We start from the raw sequence: 19,977 nt of genomic DNA on the forward strand, positions 1-19,977 counted from the left end.
GAAGAAGAGGAGGAGGAAGCCGAGAAGGAGGAGGTGGCAACAGGAGGCAAAGAATGTTGCCCTGCGATCCATGGCGACGGAAGGACGTGCGCTAAACAGCTGCCACTACATTTACCCATTGTGCAGTTAGGGAGATATAGCGTCCCTGGCCGTGCTTACTGGTCCACGCATCTGTGGTTAGGTGGACCTTGCTACAGATGGCGTTGCGCAGTGCACACTTGATTTTATCGGATACTTGGTTGTGCAGGGAAGGCACGGCTCTCTTGGAGAAGTAGTGCCGGCTGTGAACAACATACTGTGGGACAGCAAGCGACATGAGCTGTTTGAAGCTGTCTGTGTCCACCAGCCTAAATGACAGCATTTCATAGGCCAGTAGTTTAGAAATGCTGGCATTCAGGGCCAGGGATCGAGGGTGGCTAGGTGGGAATTTACGCTTTCTCTCAAATGTTTGTGAGATGGAGAGCTGAACGCTGCCGTGTGACATGGTTGAGACGCTTGGTGACGGAGGTGGTGGTGGTGTTGGTGGTACATCCCCTGTTTGCTGGGCGGCAGGTGCCAACGTTCCTCCAGAGGCAGAGGAAGAGGCCGAGGCGGCAGCAGCAGAAGAGGTAGCAGGGGGAGCCTGAGTGACTTCCTTGTTTTTAAGGTGTTTGCTCCACTGCAGTTCATGCTTTGCATGCAGGTGCCTGGTCATGCAGGTTGTGCTCAGGTTCAGAACGTTAATGTCTCGCTTCAGGCTCTGATGGCACAGCGTGCAAACCACTCGGGTCTTGTCGTCAGCACATTGTTTGAAGAAGTGCCATGCCAGGGAACTCCTTGAAGCAGCCTTTGGGGTGCTCGGTCCCAGATGGCGGCGGTCAGTAGCAGGCGGAGTCTCTTGGCGGCGGGTGTTCTGCTTTTGCCCACTGCTCTCTCTTTTGCTACGCTGTTGGCTCGGTCTCACCACTGCCTCTTCCTCCGAACTGTGAAAGTCAGTGGCACGACCTTCATTCCATGTGGGGTCTAGGACCTCATCGTCCCCTGCATCGTCTTCCACCCAGTCTTGATCCCTGACCTCCTGTTCAGTCTGCACACTGCAGAAAGACGCAGCAGTTGGCACCTGTGTTTCGTCATCATCAGAGACATGCTGAGGTGGTATTCCCATGTCCTCATCATCAGGAAACATAAGTGGTTGTGCGTCAGTGCAGTCTATGTCTTCCACCGCTGGGGAAGGGCTAGGTGAATGCCCTTGGGAAACCCTGCCAGCGGAGTCTTCAAACAGCATAAGAGACTGCTGCATAACTTGAGGCTGAGACAGTTTCCCTGGTATGCATGGGGGTGATGTGACAGACTGATGGGGTTGGTTTTCAGGCGCCATCTGTGCGCTTTCTGCAGAAGACTGGGTGGGAGATAATGTGAACGTGCTGGATCCACTGTCGGCCACCTAATTGACTAATGCCTGTACCTGCTCAGGCCTTACCATCCTTAGAACGGCATTGGGCCCCACCATATATCGCTGTAAATTCTGGCGGCTACTGGGACCTGAGGTAGTTGGTACACTAGGACGTGTGGATGTGGCAGAATGGCCACGTCCTCTCCCAGCACCAGAGGGTCCACTAACACCACTACGACCATGTCCACGTCCGCGTCCCTTACTAGATGTTTTCCTCATTGTTATGGTTCACCACAACAACAAAAATATTATTTGGCCCAATGTATTGTATTCAAATTCAGCTGAATATAAATTTGAGGCCTAGTATTTAGGCGCTGGGTGACCGGTATGGATTTAGTGACAGAATTAGACTTGGAAATGCACAGTAGCGTGTGTGTGAAGTTATTCTGAATGACCCTATGTGCACCTTGAATATTATATACCCTTTTAGGGATAGATTTCAAATAGCTCTGATACAGCAGGAACCACTAAATTATGAAATTGCTAAATTGGGAATTGTATTTCAACCCAGAACAAAAAATGTGCTTTGACGGACACTAAATAACTTGCCCATCCACAACAGGACAGCGGTAACGACAGATTTAGCGGGATATAAATTTGAGGCCTAGTATTTAGGCGCTGGGTGACCGGTATGGATTTAGTGACAGAATTAGACTGGGATATGGCCAAAAAATAACCACACTATTGCTGGTTAAATGCACTTGGTGTGACAGCTTGACCAACCACACTACTGAGGGTTAAATGCACTTGGTGACGGGCGCAGCTTGCCCCTGATGTAGTATATGGCCAAAAAATAAACAGACTATTGCTGGTTAAATGCACTTGGTGTGACAGCTTCACCCTGATGTAGGCTTTAGCCAAAAAACAACCACACCATTGAGGGTTAAATGCACTTGGTGACAGGCGCAGCTTGCCCCTGATTTTGTATATGGCCAAAAAATGAACAGACTATTGCTGGTTAAATGCACTTGGTGTGACAGCTTCACCCTGATGTAGGCTTTAGCCAAAAAACAACCACACCATTGAGGGTTAAATGCACTTGGTCGCAGCTTGGATGCACTTGGTCGCAGCACCGCACAAGACACAAAATGGCCGCCGATCACCCCAGAAAAAAGTAACTGACAAACGGTCTGGGCAGCCTAAAAACAGTGAGCAATTGAATTTCAGCAGCTCAATGATCCACAGCTGCAGATCGATCGATTAATCAAGTCCTTTGGAGGAGTTAATCTGCCTAATCTCGCCCTATCGTCACGGCTGCAACCTCTCCCTACGCTAATCAGAGCAGAGTGACGGGCGGCGCTATGTGACTCCAGCTTAAATAGAGGCTGGGTCACATGGTGCTCTGGCCAATCACAGCCTTGCCAATAGTAGGCATGGCTGTGACGGCCTCTTGGGGCAAGTAGTATGACGCTTGTTGATTGGCTGCTTTGCAGCCTTTCAAAAAGCGCCAAGAAAGCGTCACAAAAGCGCCAAGAAAGCGACGAACACCGAACCCGAACCCGGACTTTTACGAAAATGTCCGGGTTCGGGTCCGTGTCACGGACACCCCAAAATTCAGTACGAACCCGAACTATACAGTTCGAGTTCGCTCATCCCTAGTTAGTATATAAAATGAGAATGCTCAGACTGGGAGAAAACATCTGTATGTGGGTAAGTAACTGGCTGAGTGATAGAAAACAGAGGGTGGTTATTAACGGTACACACTCAGATTGGGTCACTGTCACTAGTGGGGTACCTCAGGGGTCAGTATTGGGCCCTATTCTCTTCAATATATTTATTAATGATCTTGTAGAAGGCTTGCATAGTAAAGTATCAATTTTCGCAGATGACACTAAACTGTGTAAAGTAATTAACACTGAAGAGGACAGTATACTGTATATATACTACAGAGGACAGTATACTGTATATATACTACAGAGGACAGTATACTGTATATATACTACAGAGGACAGTATACTGTATATATACTACAGAGGACAGTATACTACTACAGAGGGATCTGGATAGATTGGAGGCTTGGGCAGAGAAGTGGCAGATGAGGTTTAACACTGACAAATGTAAGGTTATGCACATGGGAAGGAATAATGCAAGTCACCGTACATACTAAATGGTAAAACACTCGGTAACACTGACATGGAAAAGGACCTAGGAATTTTAATAAACAGCAAACTAAGCTGCAAAAGACAGTGTCAGGCAGCTGCTGCCAAGGCCAATAAGATAATGGGTTGCATCAAAAGGGTGATGAGAACATAGTCCTACCACTTTACAAATCATTAGTCAGACCACACATGGAGTACTGTGTACAGTTCTGGGCTCCAGTGAACAAAGCAGACATAGCAGAGCTGGAGAGGGTCCAGAGGAGGGCAACTAAAGTAATAACTGGAATGGGGCAACTACAGTACCCTGAAAGATTATCAAAATTAGGGTTATTCACTTTAGAAAAAAGACGACTGAGAGGAGATCTAATTACTATGTATAAATATATCAGGGGTCAGTACAGAGATCACTCCCATCATCTTTTCATTTCCAGGACGGTGACTGTGACGAGGGGACATCCTCTGCGTCTGGAGGAAAGAAGGTTTGTACACAAACATAGAAGAGGATTCTTTACGGTAAGAGCAGTGAGACTATGGAACTCTCTGCCTGAGGAGGTGGTGATGGTGAGTACAATACAGGAATTCAGGAGGGGCCTGGATGTATTTCTGGAGTGTAATAATATTACAGGCTATAGCTACTAGAGAGGGGTCGTTGATCCAGGGAGTTATTCTGATGCCTGATTGGAGTCGGGAAGGAATTTTTATTCCCCTAAAGTGAGGAAAATTGGCTTCTACCTCACAGGGTTGTTTTGCCTTCCTCTGGATCAACTTGCAGGATGACAGGCCGAACTGGATGGACAAATGTCTTTTTTCGGCCTTATGTACTATGTTACTATGTTACTATGTTACCCCCTGCTTTGTAACTGGAAAAAAATATTGAAATGGAAAATCTGGCAAAAAAATTAAATTTTGAAATTGTATCTCTATTTTCCATTAATTCTTGTGGAACACCTAAAGGGTTAACAAAGTTTGTAAAATCTGTTTTGAATACCTTGATGGGTTTTGTTTCTAAAATGGGGTCACTTTTTTGTAATTTCTACTCTAGGGGTGCATCAGGGAGGCTTCAAATGCAACATGGTGTCAAAAAACCAGTCCAGAAAAATCTGCCTTCCAAAAACCGTATGGCATTCCTTTCCTTCTGTGCCCTGCCGTGTGCCCATACAGCTGTTTACAACCACATATGAGGTGTTTCTGTAAACTACAGAATCAGGGCCATAAATACTGAGTTTTGTTTGGCTGTTAACCCTTGCTTTGTAACTGGAAAAAAAATATTAAAATGGAAAATCTGGCAAAAAAAAGTGATATTTTGAAATTGTATCTCTATTTTCCATTAATTCTTGTGGAACACCTAAAGTTTTAACAAAGTTTGTAAAATCAGTTTTGAAAAACTTGAGGGGAGTAGTTTATAGAATGGGGTGATTTTTGGGTGGTTTCTATTTTGAAAGCCTCACAAAGTGACTTCAGACATGAACGAGTCCTTAAAAAGTGGGTTTTAGAAAAATTTTGAAAAAATTCAAGATTTGCTTCTAAACTTCTAAGCCTTGTAACATCCCCAAAAAATAAAATATACCAAATATGTTTGCTTTTCTATTTATTTATTTTTTACAATTTTATGTGGGGTCTTTTTGGGAAAGGGGCGTTTTTTTATTTTTATTTTTTTACTTTATTTTACTTTTTTTTTTGTCCCACTCTGAAACTTAAACTTCTGTGGTTCTGATACCCTCTGCAATGCATTACAATACAACCTGTATTGTAATGCATTGCATGTTAGCTTGTATGCTGACAGCCTGCCTGTGAGACCCAGCCTATGGAAGGCATCGGGCTACCTTCTCTGCATCGGGTCAGAGGAGGGCACTCAAACCCTCCGCAAACTCCGTGCATGCTGCGGTGAGCTATGACCGTGGCAGACAAGGGGTTAATATGTCGGCATCGGTGTTTTCACCGATGCCGGCGTATGCAGCAGGGGTCCGGCTGTCAGCAACTGCCACACCCCTGCTGCTGATCAGGCGGACGCAGCACCTGCACCTGCCATATCAGCCCGCCGCACATGTACATCGCTAATACTTAAGTCACGTCCACCAGCGCCGTACATGACCTTAAGGGGTTAATGGGAATCAGAGGATCAGAAAAGCCAAAAGCTATTAGTCAACTAATTGTTTCTTTAATGGCTTTCATAATGTCCTTATTTCTCATACTGTATATTATGGGGTTTATGAAAGGAGTCACCACAGTGTATATCAGAGATAGGACTTTACTGATGGTCGATGATTGTCCACTTGTTGGAACAACATAGACACTGAACAAAGTGCAATAAAATATGGAGACCACAATGAGGTGGGAGCTACAGGTGGAGAAGGCTTTTTGTCTACTGATATTGGATGGAATGTTATATATTGTGACAATAATATTACTATATGACACTATTATTATTATGAGTGGGATACAAAGTACAGGGGGTCCTAGTGCAGAAACTTCTAACTCCACAAACTGAGTACCTGAACAGGCAATTTCTAGCAATGGAACAAGATCACAGAAAAAATGGTCAATAACATTTTTTCTACAAAACTTTAGCATTAATAATGTTACAGTGTCCATAGCTGCTATGAACAAAACTGCCAACCAACAGGATATAAGTAGTTTTACACAAAATTCACTTGTCATGATAGAGGAGTAACGGAGGGGATTACAGATGGCCACATATCTGTCATAAGACATCACCGTAAGGAGTAGACATTCAAATGCTTCCGAAGTGCAGAAAAAATAAAATTGAATGATACAATCAGTAAAACCAATGGTCCCCCCATTGTTCAGTAGAATGTGGAGCATAAAGGGGACAATAACTGTTGTCAATAACATGTCATTGATGGACAGCTGTGAGATGAAGAAGTACATTGGAGTGTGGAGGTTCTTGCTGGTGGACACCAGGGTGATGATCAGGAAGTTTCCACATAGTGTGCAACAGTTAACCCAGAGAAGTAGACAAAAAAGCAAAATTCTTAAATCTTGGCTGACTTGAAATCCCAAGAGGGAAAATTCTGTGATGGCAGTAACATTGTTCTCCTGCAAGAAGATCAAAACGTATTGAAAACTGAGCTGATGCCAAATTAACCCATTTTTTTTTAAAAATTGCATTCCAAGAGCTAGAACTTTTTGTTTTTTTTTATAAATGTACTTGTATGAGGTCTTATTTTTTGCAGAACAAGTTATAGTTTTTAATGCACAATTTTAAGTGCATGTAATGATTGATTAAAGCCAGCCATTTAGCTAAAACCCCCTTTGTTTATGTCAGTAAAAACACATATGGGTGGTCACTAAGGGGTTAAATTCTTATACATTATAGGGGTTGTTCTGTCTCAAAATCCTCTTCACTGTTGATTTCTGACTTCACTGCTGACTTCTGATTTTGTGTGGTAAGAGTCGACAATCTGTCATTCTTCCCCAACCCTTTTCCTGTATTGCATCAGAGGAAACATTTGGGAAAAGGGGGGATCTGAGACAACAAGGTGCAATCAGAAGCTATAGCATTTTTTGCTTTGGAAAGGGGGAGACAAAATGTCACTCATGAGCTCAGTTACTAAACAGACACACTGAAGGAGGAGGAATACGTGGTGGAGTAGCAGAAGGCTGATGATGATGATAACACCGGTCATGATGAACAGTCATTTTAGTGAAAGGCAGAGCTGGAAAGAACTGGGTCCTTGGGCACGCAGGCCCGAATGGCAAGCTGATTGCTTGCTTGATTACTTAATGACCGCTGTGTCCTTACCGTCAAGCAATCTGATGAATACCCAATAGCATGCTTTAGACCCTCGCCATCAAAGCAAAATGGGGGAATGTTTCCATGTTGCCAAAACGGAGGCCAAATAAATGTATTACCAGGGAACACTGGGTAAATAGATTCCTGCCATCTCTGCTTCCATAAGCAGCAGAAGCAGCAGCAGAAAGTTTAGTATTATGAACATGATGGGATTATTTTATTTTTATGTGCCGCACCATGTTGGTGCAAATCTGGAAACACTCAGGTACAGTCCTACCTAGACTCTGGCCTTTCACAAGTGCATACTGTGTTTCTTGACCCCATGGGCATCTGGGCAGGCAGATTGAAACAGTGGCCTGAACTGGCTCAGAATGCTCTCTCTGTTCTCTCTTGGCTTCCAGTGTCATCTCAGAGAGGGTTTTCAGAGCTGCAGATGCCATTGTGAAATGGATCCGTGAAGACTTTCACACTTCTCCAGCTGAGGCCAATGAATAGATCTGCCCTTGCTGACATATTCTACGGTCGCTGTCTGCCTACCTGCCATCATGTTCTGTACCATATGTTTGCTCCTGCTGCCATCATGTTACTGCCGCCGTTTGATTGCCTACCATCATGCTCCATAATGTATGGCTACTACTGCTGCCGCCACCACTGCAGCTGCTACTCCCACTTCCATTACTGCTACACAGCCACCACTACTACTATTACTAGGAAATTAGGTGCTGGGGTAGAGTTTGACGAGATGTCTGACGGATTGGTATGCCTCAGTGTCTTTATTATCTTATTTAACACTCTGTCTAAGACTTTGGTAAAAAGTTATCATTTTGTCAAATTGAGAGAAAATAGGAGAATTAAGTGTAATTACACAAACTTTTACATAGCACGCTAGTGTCCCCTTGTGGTGGTGGTGAGTAAGAGAGAAGTGGCAAAGTGAGGCACTATGATCTCATTAGTCACGTGAAAGACCAAACCAAGCCCGTATTATGAATAAATATTTCTATGGCTAATTAGTTGCCTAATATACAAACAGAAATGTATATTACACCAGAAATTCAGGATTTATCTGTCTGGAAGAAATCAGTGTCAAGGTTCAGAAATGAAGTAAGATCAGTTCCTATGTTTCCTCTGATCTCTCCTCCTTTCTCTTGTGTGTCTCTATCGTCTTGTTGTGGCCTTCTGGATTGATCTCATATCCCCCTTGCTGGCTCCTGCTAACTTTTATCCCCCCCTGGAAGGTGGGCTTGTTTTTTTTCTTTATTTTTTGCTTTTATCCCCCATAAAAGTTGTTTGCCCTATCCCATCACAAACATCTAAAGTATAATTACTGTACATAGTGAGTCGATTATCTTAGTTTATATCACTCTATATGAATATACATCTAGAATAATGTTTTACTTACCTTGTAGAATCCTGGTATTCCACACTGAGTATTCTAGGAGGCTTATGGCCTTCCTTGTGATCCTTGTTTCTGCAACTCTGTCCATCCTGGAATTTCCAACCTACACACGTATAAGGCCTTATTCACACAGTCTTTGTTCGGTCAGTGATTTCCATCAGTGATTTTGAGCCAGGTGCAGCTCTAAAGACAGAACAGGTGCAGATCTTTCCCTTATACCTTGTGTCTGTGGAGTCTCCGATCCTGGTTTTGGCTCACAATCACTGACCAAATACTAACGTGTTAATAAGGCCTTAATGTGAGTTCTCAACTAGTTTTCAGCATTTAATTTGCCCTCTCTCTCCCAGTATACCTTTAGTAATGATTATATTTTTTCATCAACGGGATTGTGGCAATGAGAGATAGGAATCTCAATATACCATACAAACCATATTATTAACATTAGTGGTACACCGGCGCTTGCACTACGATTGAACTAACGCAGCAGTACTGCAACGGTATCGCCCCCGTTGAAGATCAAATAAATGACGTGTAATATATATGTGTTCGATACTGCGCGACGTATACCCCTTTTATGCTCTCCCTGCCTGTTCAGTACTATAAAGGCCCACAGTATATGATACAGTAACTCCCAGAGTAATAGAATACCTTATCTTTGATGTTTCAGCTGCAGAGCCTGTTCCTCTGTGTCCTTCTTGTTTTTTCTTTTTTCTGTCTTTTCTTCTTTTAGGTGCCGTCCAGGATGGGGAAAGGTTTGAGGGGTTAAACCCTAATTGTTATTTGTGTTTTTTTTTTGTTTTTTATATAAAATTTTATATAAAAAAAAACAAAAAACACAAATAACAATTAGGGTTTAACCCCTCAAACCTTTCCCCATCCTGGACGGCACCTAAAAGAAGAAAAGACAGAAAAAAGAAAAAAACAAGAAGGACACAGAGGAACAGGCTCTGCAGCTGAAACATCAAAGATAAGGTATTCTATTACTCTGGGAGTTACTGTATCATATACTGTGGGCCTTTATAGTACTGAACAGGCAGGGAGAGCATAAAAGGGGTATACGTCGCGCAGTATCGAACACATACAAAATTTTAACATGTCTTATATTGCATATCGAAGGTACATCTGAGGGTTCCATGAAGTTCTCCACCTCCTTGTTTAACATAACCCCAATGGACTTTATCTGCTTCTTGATGCCTTGTTCCACCAATACAGACGTCCTCTAGTTAGTTTTACGTATGTATTTCTTATATATGTTTTTGTAATATGCATTATACACCACTATCGTATGTATGGCATTTCACATTGTCCCCTGATGAACCATTGCCTAATGTGTTGGGACTTTGGAGTAGGGTACTCAAAATTTCTGTAGATTTCTGTAGATTTACTGCAAGCACCCAATCACCATGTTACTTGTAGTTATTGTGGTTTATATATTAAATGTATACTAAAATAAATGTGCCCCAGTGTCCCAAAAACATGGAAACATGGGTCTGTGAAAACCATTGACAGGGCACAGATTGCATTCATGTTCTGTCCGTGGTTCTCACTGACCATTGGTAGGAGATGCACTGTAAATCAATATCCAGCCTAGCAGTGCACATGGACTAGGGATTGTCACAGTGGACTATGTCATTTTCATATGATTTTGTATATATATCTTGTCAATGTGTTTCTTCTATTAGTCAGTGTGTGTTGTATTACATAGTGGGGGTTGTAGTGATGGACGTCACATCTCCCTGGTACCAGAGATAAGGTAAGCTTATGATCTCTCTAACCCTCAGGAAATATTAGGTATGGGAACTCTACACTTCTACAAGGGCCTGGCCATGCTTCAAAGCATTCCTCTCCACAGAGGTGAGGGCGGGGATGTGTTTCTGGATATCTCTGAGACTGGAGGTAGTCAGATGTTGGGAGATGTGAGAACAAGCTGAGGCGTTCTCTCCTCCTGGATTTGTTTCAGTATGGGAACTTGGAATATCTTTAACTTTACCTGCAATTTCATGTGTGACCTCCAATAGACGGCTCACTGATGACAACTCCTATTGCTCAGTGCCTATCTTCATCAGTCACAAGCCGATTTTGTGACTGGGGTGACACACGGAGGTCAAGTAAGTGACTTTTGCAACAAACATGGACCTTTCACAGACATCTTGACAGAAGAAACACTAACATCATTATGGACATATGAAAGAGTCAGCAATATTTACTGATAGATGAATCGAAAAGTAAGTGAACACCTAAAAGAGAAAGGAGAAATCCAGCATCTAAATGCAGTATAAAGGGGCAGAAGCCATGAACAAGGGCAATGTTATAGCATTAATTTATAATATGTTGAAACATTTTTGATATCTGTGTCCTTGGGTTTCCATGGTGAAACAATATTTGGGAGCAGATCCTGCACCTATCTATTGGAGCTACTTCACTGTGATGTTCTTCAGGAAGATGATTTCATGTGAGAAGATTGTGAGTGACATGAATGCTCACCTCAGCTTTATCTGTCTTGTGTAGAACATTCATGCTGTACAAGTGGAGATAAAAATCTATAATAATCTTAAAACCTTGACGCATAAATCATTTCAACTAATATAAAAGAAAGAGCTCTCACACGTAGAGGTGCAGAGCGCAGCCAGTGGAATATTCAGATAATTAGATAAAGCTTCTTAATACGGACATTTTATACCTTCATGTGAGGAGAGATTTACATCTGGAGGTTCATGAGAGGCTCCTCAGCTTCCCCTGTGAATAGATTTAGTTAATACTAAATTCAGTTTAATTATTCCTTTGAGACATATTGTAAAAGTGCTTCACTATTCTTGTTATTGAAAGAAGAATATGTAGTAACATCAGACATTACAGAGGAACAAGCAAATTCAAGAACCGGAACAAGATCAGAGACAGAAATGGTCAATAATATTTTTCCACTAAACTTTAGCCTTAAAGGGAACCTGTCATCAACTTTATGCTGTCCATACTAACGGCAGCATAAAGTAGAGACAGGTGAGTTGATTTCAGTGGTCTGCCATTTAAAAGTTAAAAGTAAGTGGTTGCCGAGAACCAACATCACAATCATTGCAGACTGGGCTTGGAAAAAAGTCACGGCCACCTGAGAATTGTCCTGGTTATTCATAATTTCCTGCTCTCCTGCCCACCTGCTGATGACTGACAGTCTTCTACCTAGTTTTCTACCTTTCTCTCTAGAAGAGAACTGCCAATCATCAGCAGATGGGTGAGAGTGCAGGAGATTATGAATTACCATGACTCTTCTCAAGTAGATTTGACACTTTTCATGACCTGGGCTGCAATGATTATGATACTGGTTCTAGGACCACTTACATTTAGCTCATGAGTGACACATCCATGAAATCAGGATTTCTTTCACTATTTGATGCTCTCAGTGAGGTCAGCATAAAGTTTATGACAGGTTCCCTTTAAGAATATTAATGCTTTCTTGGGGGGCGGAGCTAGCGCCTGTGCTGATTGGCTGCATTCGGCTGAAGCTCCTGCTTTCAACCTGCTGTGGGGACGACATTCTTAAGCCAACAGATCGCAAAATGGTCAAATACGGTGGACCTAAGCATAGGGATCCCAGCCCACAAGCTAAAATATCACCCGCTGTGTCAGATATGACCAAATTCTTAAAAAAACAACAAGCAGCCGGACCGACCAAGGATCCCAAGATGCCCGCGGCTCTCAGCAGTACTGCGTGTTCCCGCGCACCAGGCCAATCCTAATGTGAAGATGATTCAGGAGAACCCGGTGAGTCCCAGAACCTCCAGATCTACTGTCGCTTTAGCAAACAAGCCCTGCAAGAGGCTTTACACCTCATTTACTCCAAGCTGCAAGAGGTGGCCCATAAAGTCCAACGGATAGGCCACAGGGTAGACTCACTAGAAACCTTGCAAGCTGCGACCCTAGATCACAGAGCTGCGGTCACGCAATCCCTCTCAATATGTCAAACACATATAAACCACCTCTATGCATCCCTGGAAGACCAGGAGAACCGTGGCAGGCGAAACAACCTCAGTTTCAGGGGGATCCCTGAATCGGTCACAGCCACTGACATCCCAGCCGCTATCATGAAGATAGACGCATCCCTACTAGGGGACTTTGATCCTTCCATGCTAATTATTGAAAGGGCACACCGAGCACTACGCCCGCGTCCTAAAGAAAATGATCCTCCAAGGGACATTATTAGCCATTTCCTGAATTTTCAGGATAAAAATGCGATTCTAAAAGCGGCCAGAGCTGCGCCATCCATCCTCCTGGACGAGGTCCCTATCCAGATCTACCAGGACCTATCTCCATCCACCTTACAAAAAAGAAGAATCTTAAGGCCTCTCACATCTCTCCTTAAAGAGAAACAGATTCCCTACAGATGGTCCTTTCCATTTGGACTTTCATTTATTGTCTCCGGTAAAAGGATTACCATCTTCTCCTTTTCGGATCTCCCAGAGGCTTTCAACGCGCTAGATACTTCTCCGTTGGATATACCAGACTGGGATAAAGTACAAGGCATTTCTTCCTTGCCACCTCTTCCAGTCCTTCAACCTTGGGAACTTTCTACTACTCCAAAGAAGCAAAGGTCAAAGAAGAACAAGGACTCAGCAACTCCCAAGAAGCCGCATACTTCTCATGACGGTCCCTGATTTACCCTCATCTGAATCAGTATTCAATCTCATCAGGATTCTCTAATCTGTCTTGATTCTACCTCTGTCCACCTCCTCTATATACCATTGCTGGGTATACAGTGGGCAATATTTCCCTATCCTTCCTCCTTTTCTCTGCTACCCTCAGCATTTCTTTCCTTCCTAACTGTTCCTTTCCACCTACGTCCACTTACTACCATCTTGGTTTCCCCATTGCCTTCTTTTCCAATCCCCACTTTGTGATATTTTATCTTTTATGATTACAATTCCCCACTTTGCTGCAGGTTGCATGCAACTTATTATTCACTTTCCCCCTAATAGTCTCTTATTAATTGTGCAATCATTTACTATGGTACTAACCTCTTCAATAAGGTTATCAGTTTTAGTTTTTATTTTCTTTAGTTATAATGTTGGGCTATCCATAATTGCCACAATACCTATTCTCAGCTTTGTCTTCTGCCTTTACCCAGACAAGTCATGACAGACTTAAATGTAGTATCCTATACTGTAAAGGGTCTAAGGTTTCCCTCTAAACGCTGCCAAATATTCTCCCTTCTATGGAAGGAAAAATGTTCAGTAGTATTCCTCCAAGAAACCCACTACAAACACAACAACTACCCTAACCTTTCCTTTTCGAAATTCCCAACATGGTACCACTGTGGTGCTAATGGTGCAGCCTCTAGGGCAGTCAGCATTGGGTTTCGCAGAGGTATCCCCTTCACATATCTAAACCATATTCATGACCCAGAGGTCCGTTACATTATCCTGAAAGGCCAAGTAGGCCAGACGCTCTATACTTTTGTTAACGCCTATGCACCCAATGCTGACCAACTTCGATGGATTGCTGAACTTCTCTCTTTAGTGGAGATACATAGGGAGGGCATCCTTATCTTGGCAGGCGATCAAAATGTAGCCCTTAACCCTCTGATTGATACCTCGTCAAAGAAATCTGCCCTATCATCTAGGGCGATCCGAGCTACTCTGGCTAGATTGTTTAACCTAGGGCTTGTTGATATATGGAGATGCTTGAATCCTAATGTCATTGATTATTCTTTTTATTCCTCAGCTAACAATTCCTACAGCAGAATTGACTATATACTAGTGTCGAAGGAGCATCTGCAACTCTGTTCCTCAGCACGAATAGGGGCTATGACGCTTTCTGACCACTCACCCATCTTCTGCACCCTCCGCCATCCCTCGGGATCGGGTAAGAAATCCTGATGGAGGTTCAATGAGTCCATTCTGGGTAACAATCTACACAAAAACCGTATAACATCTCTCCTGAAAGAATATTTCACCATCAATCAAACCCCCTCCACCTCCTCTAACGTACTATGGGATGCACATAAAGCCTATACAGGTCCTTCTAAAAAAATTAGCATATTGTGATAAAGTTCATTATTTTCTGTAATGTACTGATAAACATTAGACTTTCATATATTTTAGATTTATTACACACAACTGAAGTAGTTCAAGCCTTTTATTGTTTTAATAGTGATGATTTTGGCATACAGCTCATGAAAACCCAAAATTCCTATCTAAAAAAATTAGCATATCATGAAAAGGTTCTCTAAACGAGCTATTAACCTAATCATCTGAATCAACTAATTAACTCTAAACACTTGCAAAAGATTCCTGAGGCTTTTAAAAACTCCCAGCCTGGTTCATTACTCCAAACGGCAATCATGGGGAAGACTGCCGACCTGACTGCTGTCCAGAAGGCCATCATTGACACCCTCAAGCAAGAGGGTAACACACAGAAAGAAATTTCTGAACTAATAGGCTGTTCCCAGAGTGCTGTATCAAGGCACCTCAGTGGGAAGTCTGTGGGAAGGAAAAAGTGTGGCAGAAAACGCAGAAGAGGTGACCGGACCCTGAGGAAGATTGTGGAGAAGGACCGATTCCAGACCTTGGGGGACCTGCGGAAGCAGTGGACTGAGTCTGGAGTAGAAACATGCAGAGCCACCGTGTACAGGCGTGTGCAGGAAATGGGCTACAGGTGCCGCATTCCCCAGGTCAAGCCACTTTTGAACCAGAAACAGCGGCAGAAACGCCTGACCTGGGCTACAGAGAAGCAGCACTAGACTGTTGCTCAGTGGTCCAAAGTACTTTTTTCGGATGAAAGTAAATTTTGCATGTCATTCGGAAATCAAGGTGCCAGAGTCTGGAGGAAGACCGGGGAGAGGGAAATGCCAAAATTCCTGAAGTCCAGTGTCAAGTACCCACAGTCAGTGATGGTCTGGGGTGCCATGTCAGCTGCTGGTGTTGGTCCACTGTGTTTTATCAAGGGCAGGGTCAATGCAGCTAGCTATCAGGAGATTTTGGAGCACTTCATGCTTCCATCTGCTGAAAAGCTTTATGAAGATGAAGATTTTCAGCACGACCTGGCACCTGCTCACAGTGCCAAAACCACTGGTAAATGGTTTACTGACCATGGTATTACTGTGCTCAATTGGCCTGCCAACTCTCCTGACCTGAACCCCATAGAGAATCTGTGGGATATTGGGACGAGAAAGTTGAGAGACGCAAGACCCAACACTCTGGATGAGCTTAAGGCCGCTATCGAAGCATCCTGGGCCTCCATAACACCTCAGCAGTGCCACAGGCTGATTGCCTCCATGCCACACCGCATTGAAGCAGTCATTTCTGCAAAAGGATTCCCGACCAAGTATTGAGTGCATAACTGAACATAATTATTTGAAGGTTGACTTTTTTTGTATTAAAAACACTTTTCTTTTTTTGGTCGGATAAAATATGCAAATTTTTTTAGATAGGAATTTTGGGTTTTCATGAGCTGTATGCCAAAATCATCAATATTAAAACAATAAAAGGCTTGAACTACTTCAGTTGTGTGTAATGAATCTAAAATATATGAAAGTCTAATGTTTATCAGTACATTACAGAAAATAATGAACTTTATCACAATATGCAAATTTTTTGAGAAGGACCTGTATATGAAGCCAATTAATTAATTTAGGCTCTTATCTAAAGAGAGAATCTGAAAAAAAGCTAAACTCCCTCCTTTCAAGGATTAACTCCTTAGAAAAAAAACATAAAATATCTCTACTTCAGCTCCACCTGTCTGAGTTAATATCCCTTAAATCTGAATGAAAGAATATGCTCAATGAGCGTTCTGCTGAGTTCTAATTATCCTCTCAACAAAAAAATTTCGCCCATGAAGACAAAGCCACATAATACCAAATGCAGAGAATCAAACATAGAAAACTTGCAAATTACGTACAGAGCATTACTGCCCCTTCTGGTTCTGCACTGTTTCGATCAGAAGATATCGCAGAACAATTCAAGCTCTACTACGAATCCCTCTACAACCTCCCCTCTCCACCTCTCCCCCTCTCCCAGACCCTCGGTATGGCAAAGAACACAATATCTCCTCCTTCCTCAAATCAATAGATCTCCCAACTCTCTCACCCTCACAACAAGACTTGCTTGCGATCCTTTTACCTTGTTAGACCTATTGGAGGTGCTCAAATCTTCCCCAACAGGGAAATGTCCAGGCCCAGATGTCCTACCACTGTCTTACTAACGATCCTTTTCAGACACACTCCTACCTCATTTTCTCCCAGTCTGCAACAGAGCCCTCCTTAACACTCCTATTTCAGCTGACATGACTAGAGCCACTATAACAATCATCCCCAAACTTGGCAAAGACCCATAATTCTGCTCTAATTACCGTCCCATCTCTTTACTAAACACTGATCTTAAATTATTGGCTAAAATATTAGCTAATAGGCTACAGCAGTTCCCCCCCTCTTTAGTTCACCCAGATTAGGTAGGATTTGTAAAAGGGAGAGAGGGGAAAAACAATGTAATGAAAATTTTGAATGCTCTATACTTTTCATCCCAAAAGGCGGTTCCACTAGTCATGTTTGGCACAGATGCCGAAAAAGCTTTTAACAGAATTGACTGGTCATATATTAACCTTACCCTTGCTAAGTTTAACAATAAAAATTGTTAATAAAAAAAAAATATTAATGCTTTCTATCCAGAGGTGTTGCGATGAAGGCGAACTTCACCCCCAGCCTTGCAAATCTTTTTATGGCATTGTGGGAGGGAGAGAGCATTGACCAAATCCTGAATAGAAGGGAGGAATGTGGAGGGCTTATTGTTTGGCGTCGTTATATTGACGACTGTCTGCTTTTTTGGAGGGGTGAAAGAGACGGTATGGAAAGCTTCCTGGAAGACCTTAATAAAAACTGTTGGAACCTTAACTTTACGAATAATATCAGCTCCACTTCGGTTAATTTTTTAGGTTTAATCATCTTTGTAGAAGATGGTCATTTCAAGACAAAAACATTTTTTAATACCACCAACGTCAACGCGTATATCGACATAGGTAGTTGTCACTATGTCCCATGGCTTAACAACATCCCAAAGTGACGGTTTAAAAGAATTTACAGAAATTGTATGGAAGCGAAGGATTATAGCCAGTTGATTAAGGGTAGATTTTTAGAGGAGGGGTATACTGAAGAGAATTTAGAAAAATGTAGGGTGGAAATAGAAGCAGGTATAGATAAACAGGGAAGAAGAAATAATGCAGAACATCAGAAAGACTTTAGATTTATGTTTATGACACAGTTTAACACCAAAGCGGGTTTATAAATAAATATGATCAAGAAGCACTGGAATGTTGTCAAAAATGATCCTATAATAGGTAAAGAGATTCCCAACCAGCCAATGATAATTTTTTAAAAAGCAAAAAATGTGCGGAATATTCTGGTACATATTATGGGGCCCACTACCACAAAGATACAGACTAATAGTCAAATTAAAAGCAAATATACTTGGTGTGGGTTCTGTATACCTTGTAATACGTACTGGAGTGTCCGTGTGGTCTCCAGTACGTTGGAAGAACCACCCGCAGTATAAAAAACAGGATACAGGAACACATCCACAACATAAAAAAAGATCTGGAGACGCATAGTGTGTCTTTGCATTTCAAAAAGGTACACCAAAAGAACCCTAGAGGATTGTGATTTATGGGGGTGGAGAGTGTGAAAGTTCCGGTGTGGGGTGGTAACCCTGTGGCTAGAATTAATAGGTGAGAAGTCGAATGGATGTATAGGTTGGGAACTCTTCAACCGAGTGGTTTGAATATAGAGTGCAATATTAGACAATGTATTGCTTGTTCTTACCGGTTTACAGACCATTTAGGTAACACATAGGTAGGTTGGATAGAGGACCTTTATGTGGGCGGGGCAATTCTGTGAGTGGTTACCATTTCCATGTGATCGTGGCCATGTAAACTAAATTTTGGGTCACAGAGGTCCGGTCATGTGATCCAGTATGTGGTGGTTGCATACAAATTAATTAACTAGTTTTATAAAAGAAGTTTAAAGTTTTTAGTGGTTTATTTTATCAATTTTTGTATTATGTATTGATAGTATTAGAATGTTACACGCTGGAATGCTGGGAGAGGGAGGGATAATGAATGGATTAAGAACAGCCGTGTTGTAGGCTAAGCAGACGCCCCTGGCGAAGCTCAAGCCCGAAACCCGGGTCGGACAGCGTGGAAGTTTTAGATTTGTGACATGCTGATTACAAGTACAAAAAACCTTTTTATGGGATATATATGTGAAAGTGCTTCACTATTCTGCGACCCCTTGGTTTTTATAGGTTTTGGGTGAGGGGAGGAATATTTATGTGCACTACATTCCGTCCTATGTCTGGATTTGTTGATGTATAACCGCATTATTGTGAAAAAGGACTTCAGGAGTATTTGCAGCACAATCCTATTTCGTACTATCATTGTAATCTATGATGCTGTGTACTCCCGTGTGCACGATGTATGCCTCTCCGGGACATATGGCCTGCTCACGGACTGTATGTCTTGGAGGACATATGGTCGTGTGCATAAGCCCTTACAGTGAGCAAAGGCTCTGTACTTTGTCCTTTTATATTCCAAGAAATTATTTGGTGTGAATAAGGCTCTATATTATGTTTTCTTTTTCATAATGTTTTGCCGTTTGTTTAACCCCTTCAGGACGCTTCCGTTTTTCACCTTAAGGACCAGGCAGTTTTTTTAAAATTTGACACGTGTCATTATATGTGGTAATAACTTTATGTGGTAATAACTTTGGAATGGTTTTACTTATCCAGGCCATTCTGAGATTGTCTTCTCGTGACACATTGTACTTTATGATAGTGGTAAATTCCAGTCAATATTTTTCCTTTTTATTTACCAAATTTACAAAAAAAATTGAAAAATTAGCAACTTTTCAAATTTCTATTTCTTTGCTTTTAAAACAGATAGTGATACCTCATAGAATAGTTATTACTTTACATTCCCCAAATGTCTACATGTTTGGATCATTTTGTAAATCACATTTTATTTTTTGGGGACATTAGAAGGCTAAGAAGTTTAGAAGCAAATCTTGAAATTTTTCGGAAAATTTCCAATACCAACTTTTTAAAGACCAGTTTGGGTCTGAAGTCACTTTGTGAGACTTACATAATAGAAACTACCCATAAATGACCCCATTTTAGAAACTACACCCCTAAAGATATTATTTTGGCAGATTTTTCATTTTAATTACATTTTTCCAGTAACAAAGCAAGGTTTAACAGCCAAAAAAAAAACACAATATTTATTAGCCTGATTCTGTAGTTTACAGAAACACCCCATATGTGGT

The 19,977-nt window shown here is 42.1% G+C and overlaps 1 protein-coding gene across 1 annotated transcript; it reads right to left on the reverse strand.

Moving 5' to 3' along the window:
* Positions 1-5,673: 5,673 nt before the first annotated feature.
* LOC122929319 (olfactory receptor-like protein DTMT) lies at positions 5,674-14,521 on the reverse strand. Its single transcript, XM_044282839.1, has 3 exons — positions 14,499-14,521; positions 9,549-9,570; positions 5,674-6,588 (listed from the first exon to the last, which is right to left on the reverse strand). Exons 1-3 carry the CDS (start codon positions 14,519-14,521, stop codon positions 5,674-5,676), a joined length of 960 nt encoding a protein of 319 aa, XP_044138774.1.
* Between the last annotated feature and the right edge of the window lie 5,456 nt (positions 14,522-19,977).

The sequence above is a fragment of the Bufo gargarizans genome, chromosome 2 (genome assembly GCF_014858855.1).
Source record: "Bufo gargarizans isolate SCDJY-AF-19 chromosome 2, ASM1485885v1, whole genome shotgun sequence".
NCBI lineage: Eukaryota > Metazoa > Chordata > Amphibia > Anura > Bufonidae > Bufo > Bufo gargarizans.

Excerpts from the sequence above, each read along its gene's own strand:
- LOC122929319 (XM_044282839.1), bottom strand. The coding sequence starts at position 14,521 with ATGGCGGAGGGTGCAGAAGATGG. Across the intron at positions 9,571-14,498 it reads GCGGAGGGTGCAGAAGATGG|GTGCCGTCCAGGATGGGGAA; the intron begins GTGAGTGGTCAG and ends TTCTTCTTTTAG. Across the intron at positions 6,589-9,548 it reads GCCGTCCAGGATGGGGAAAG|GAGAACAATGTTACTGCCAT; the intron begins GTTTGAGGGGTT and ends ATCTTCTTGCAG.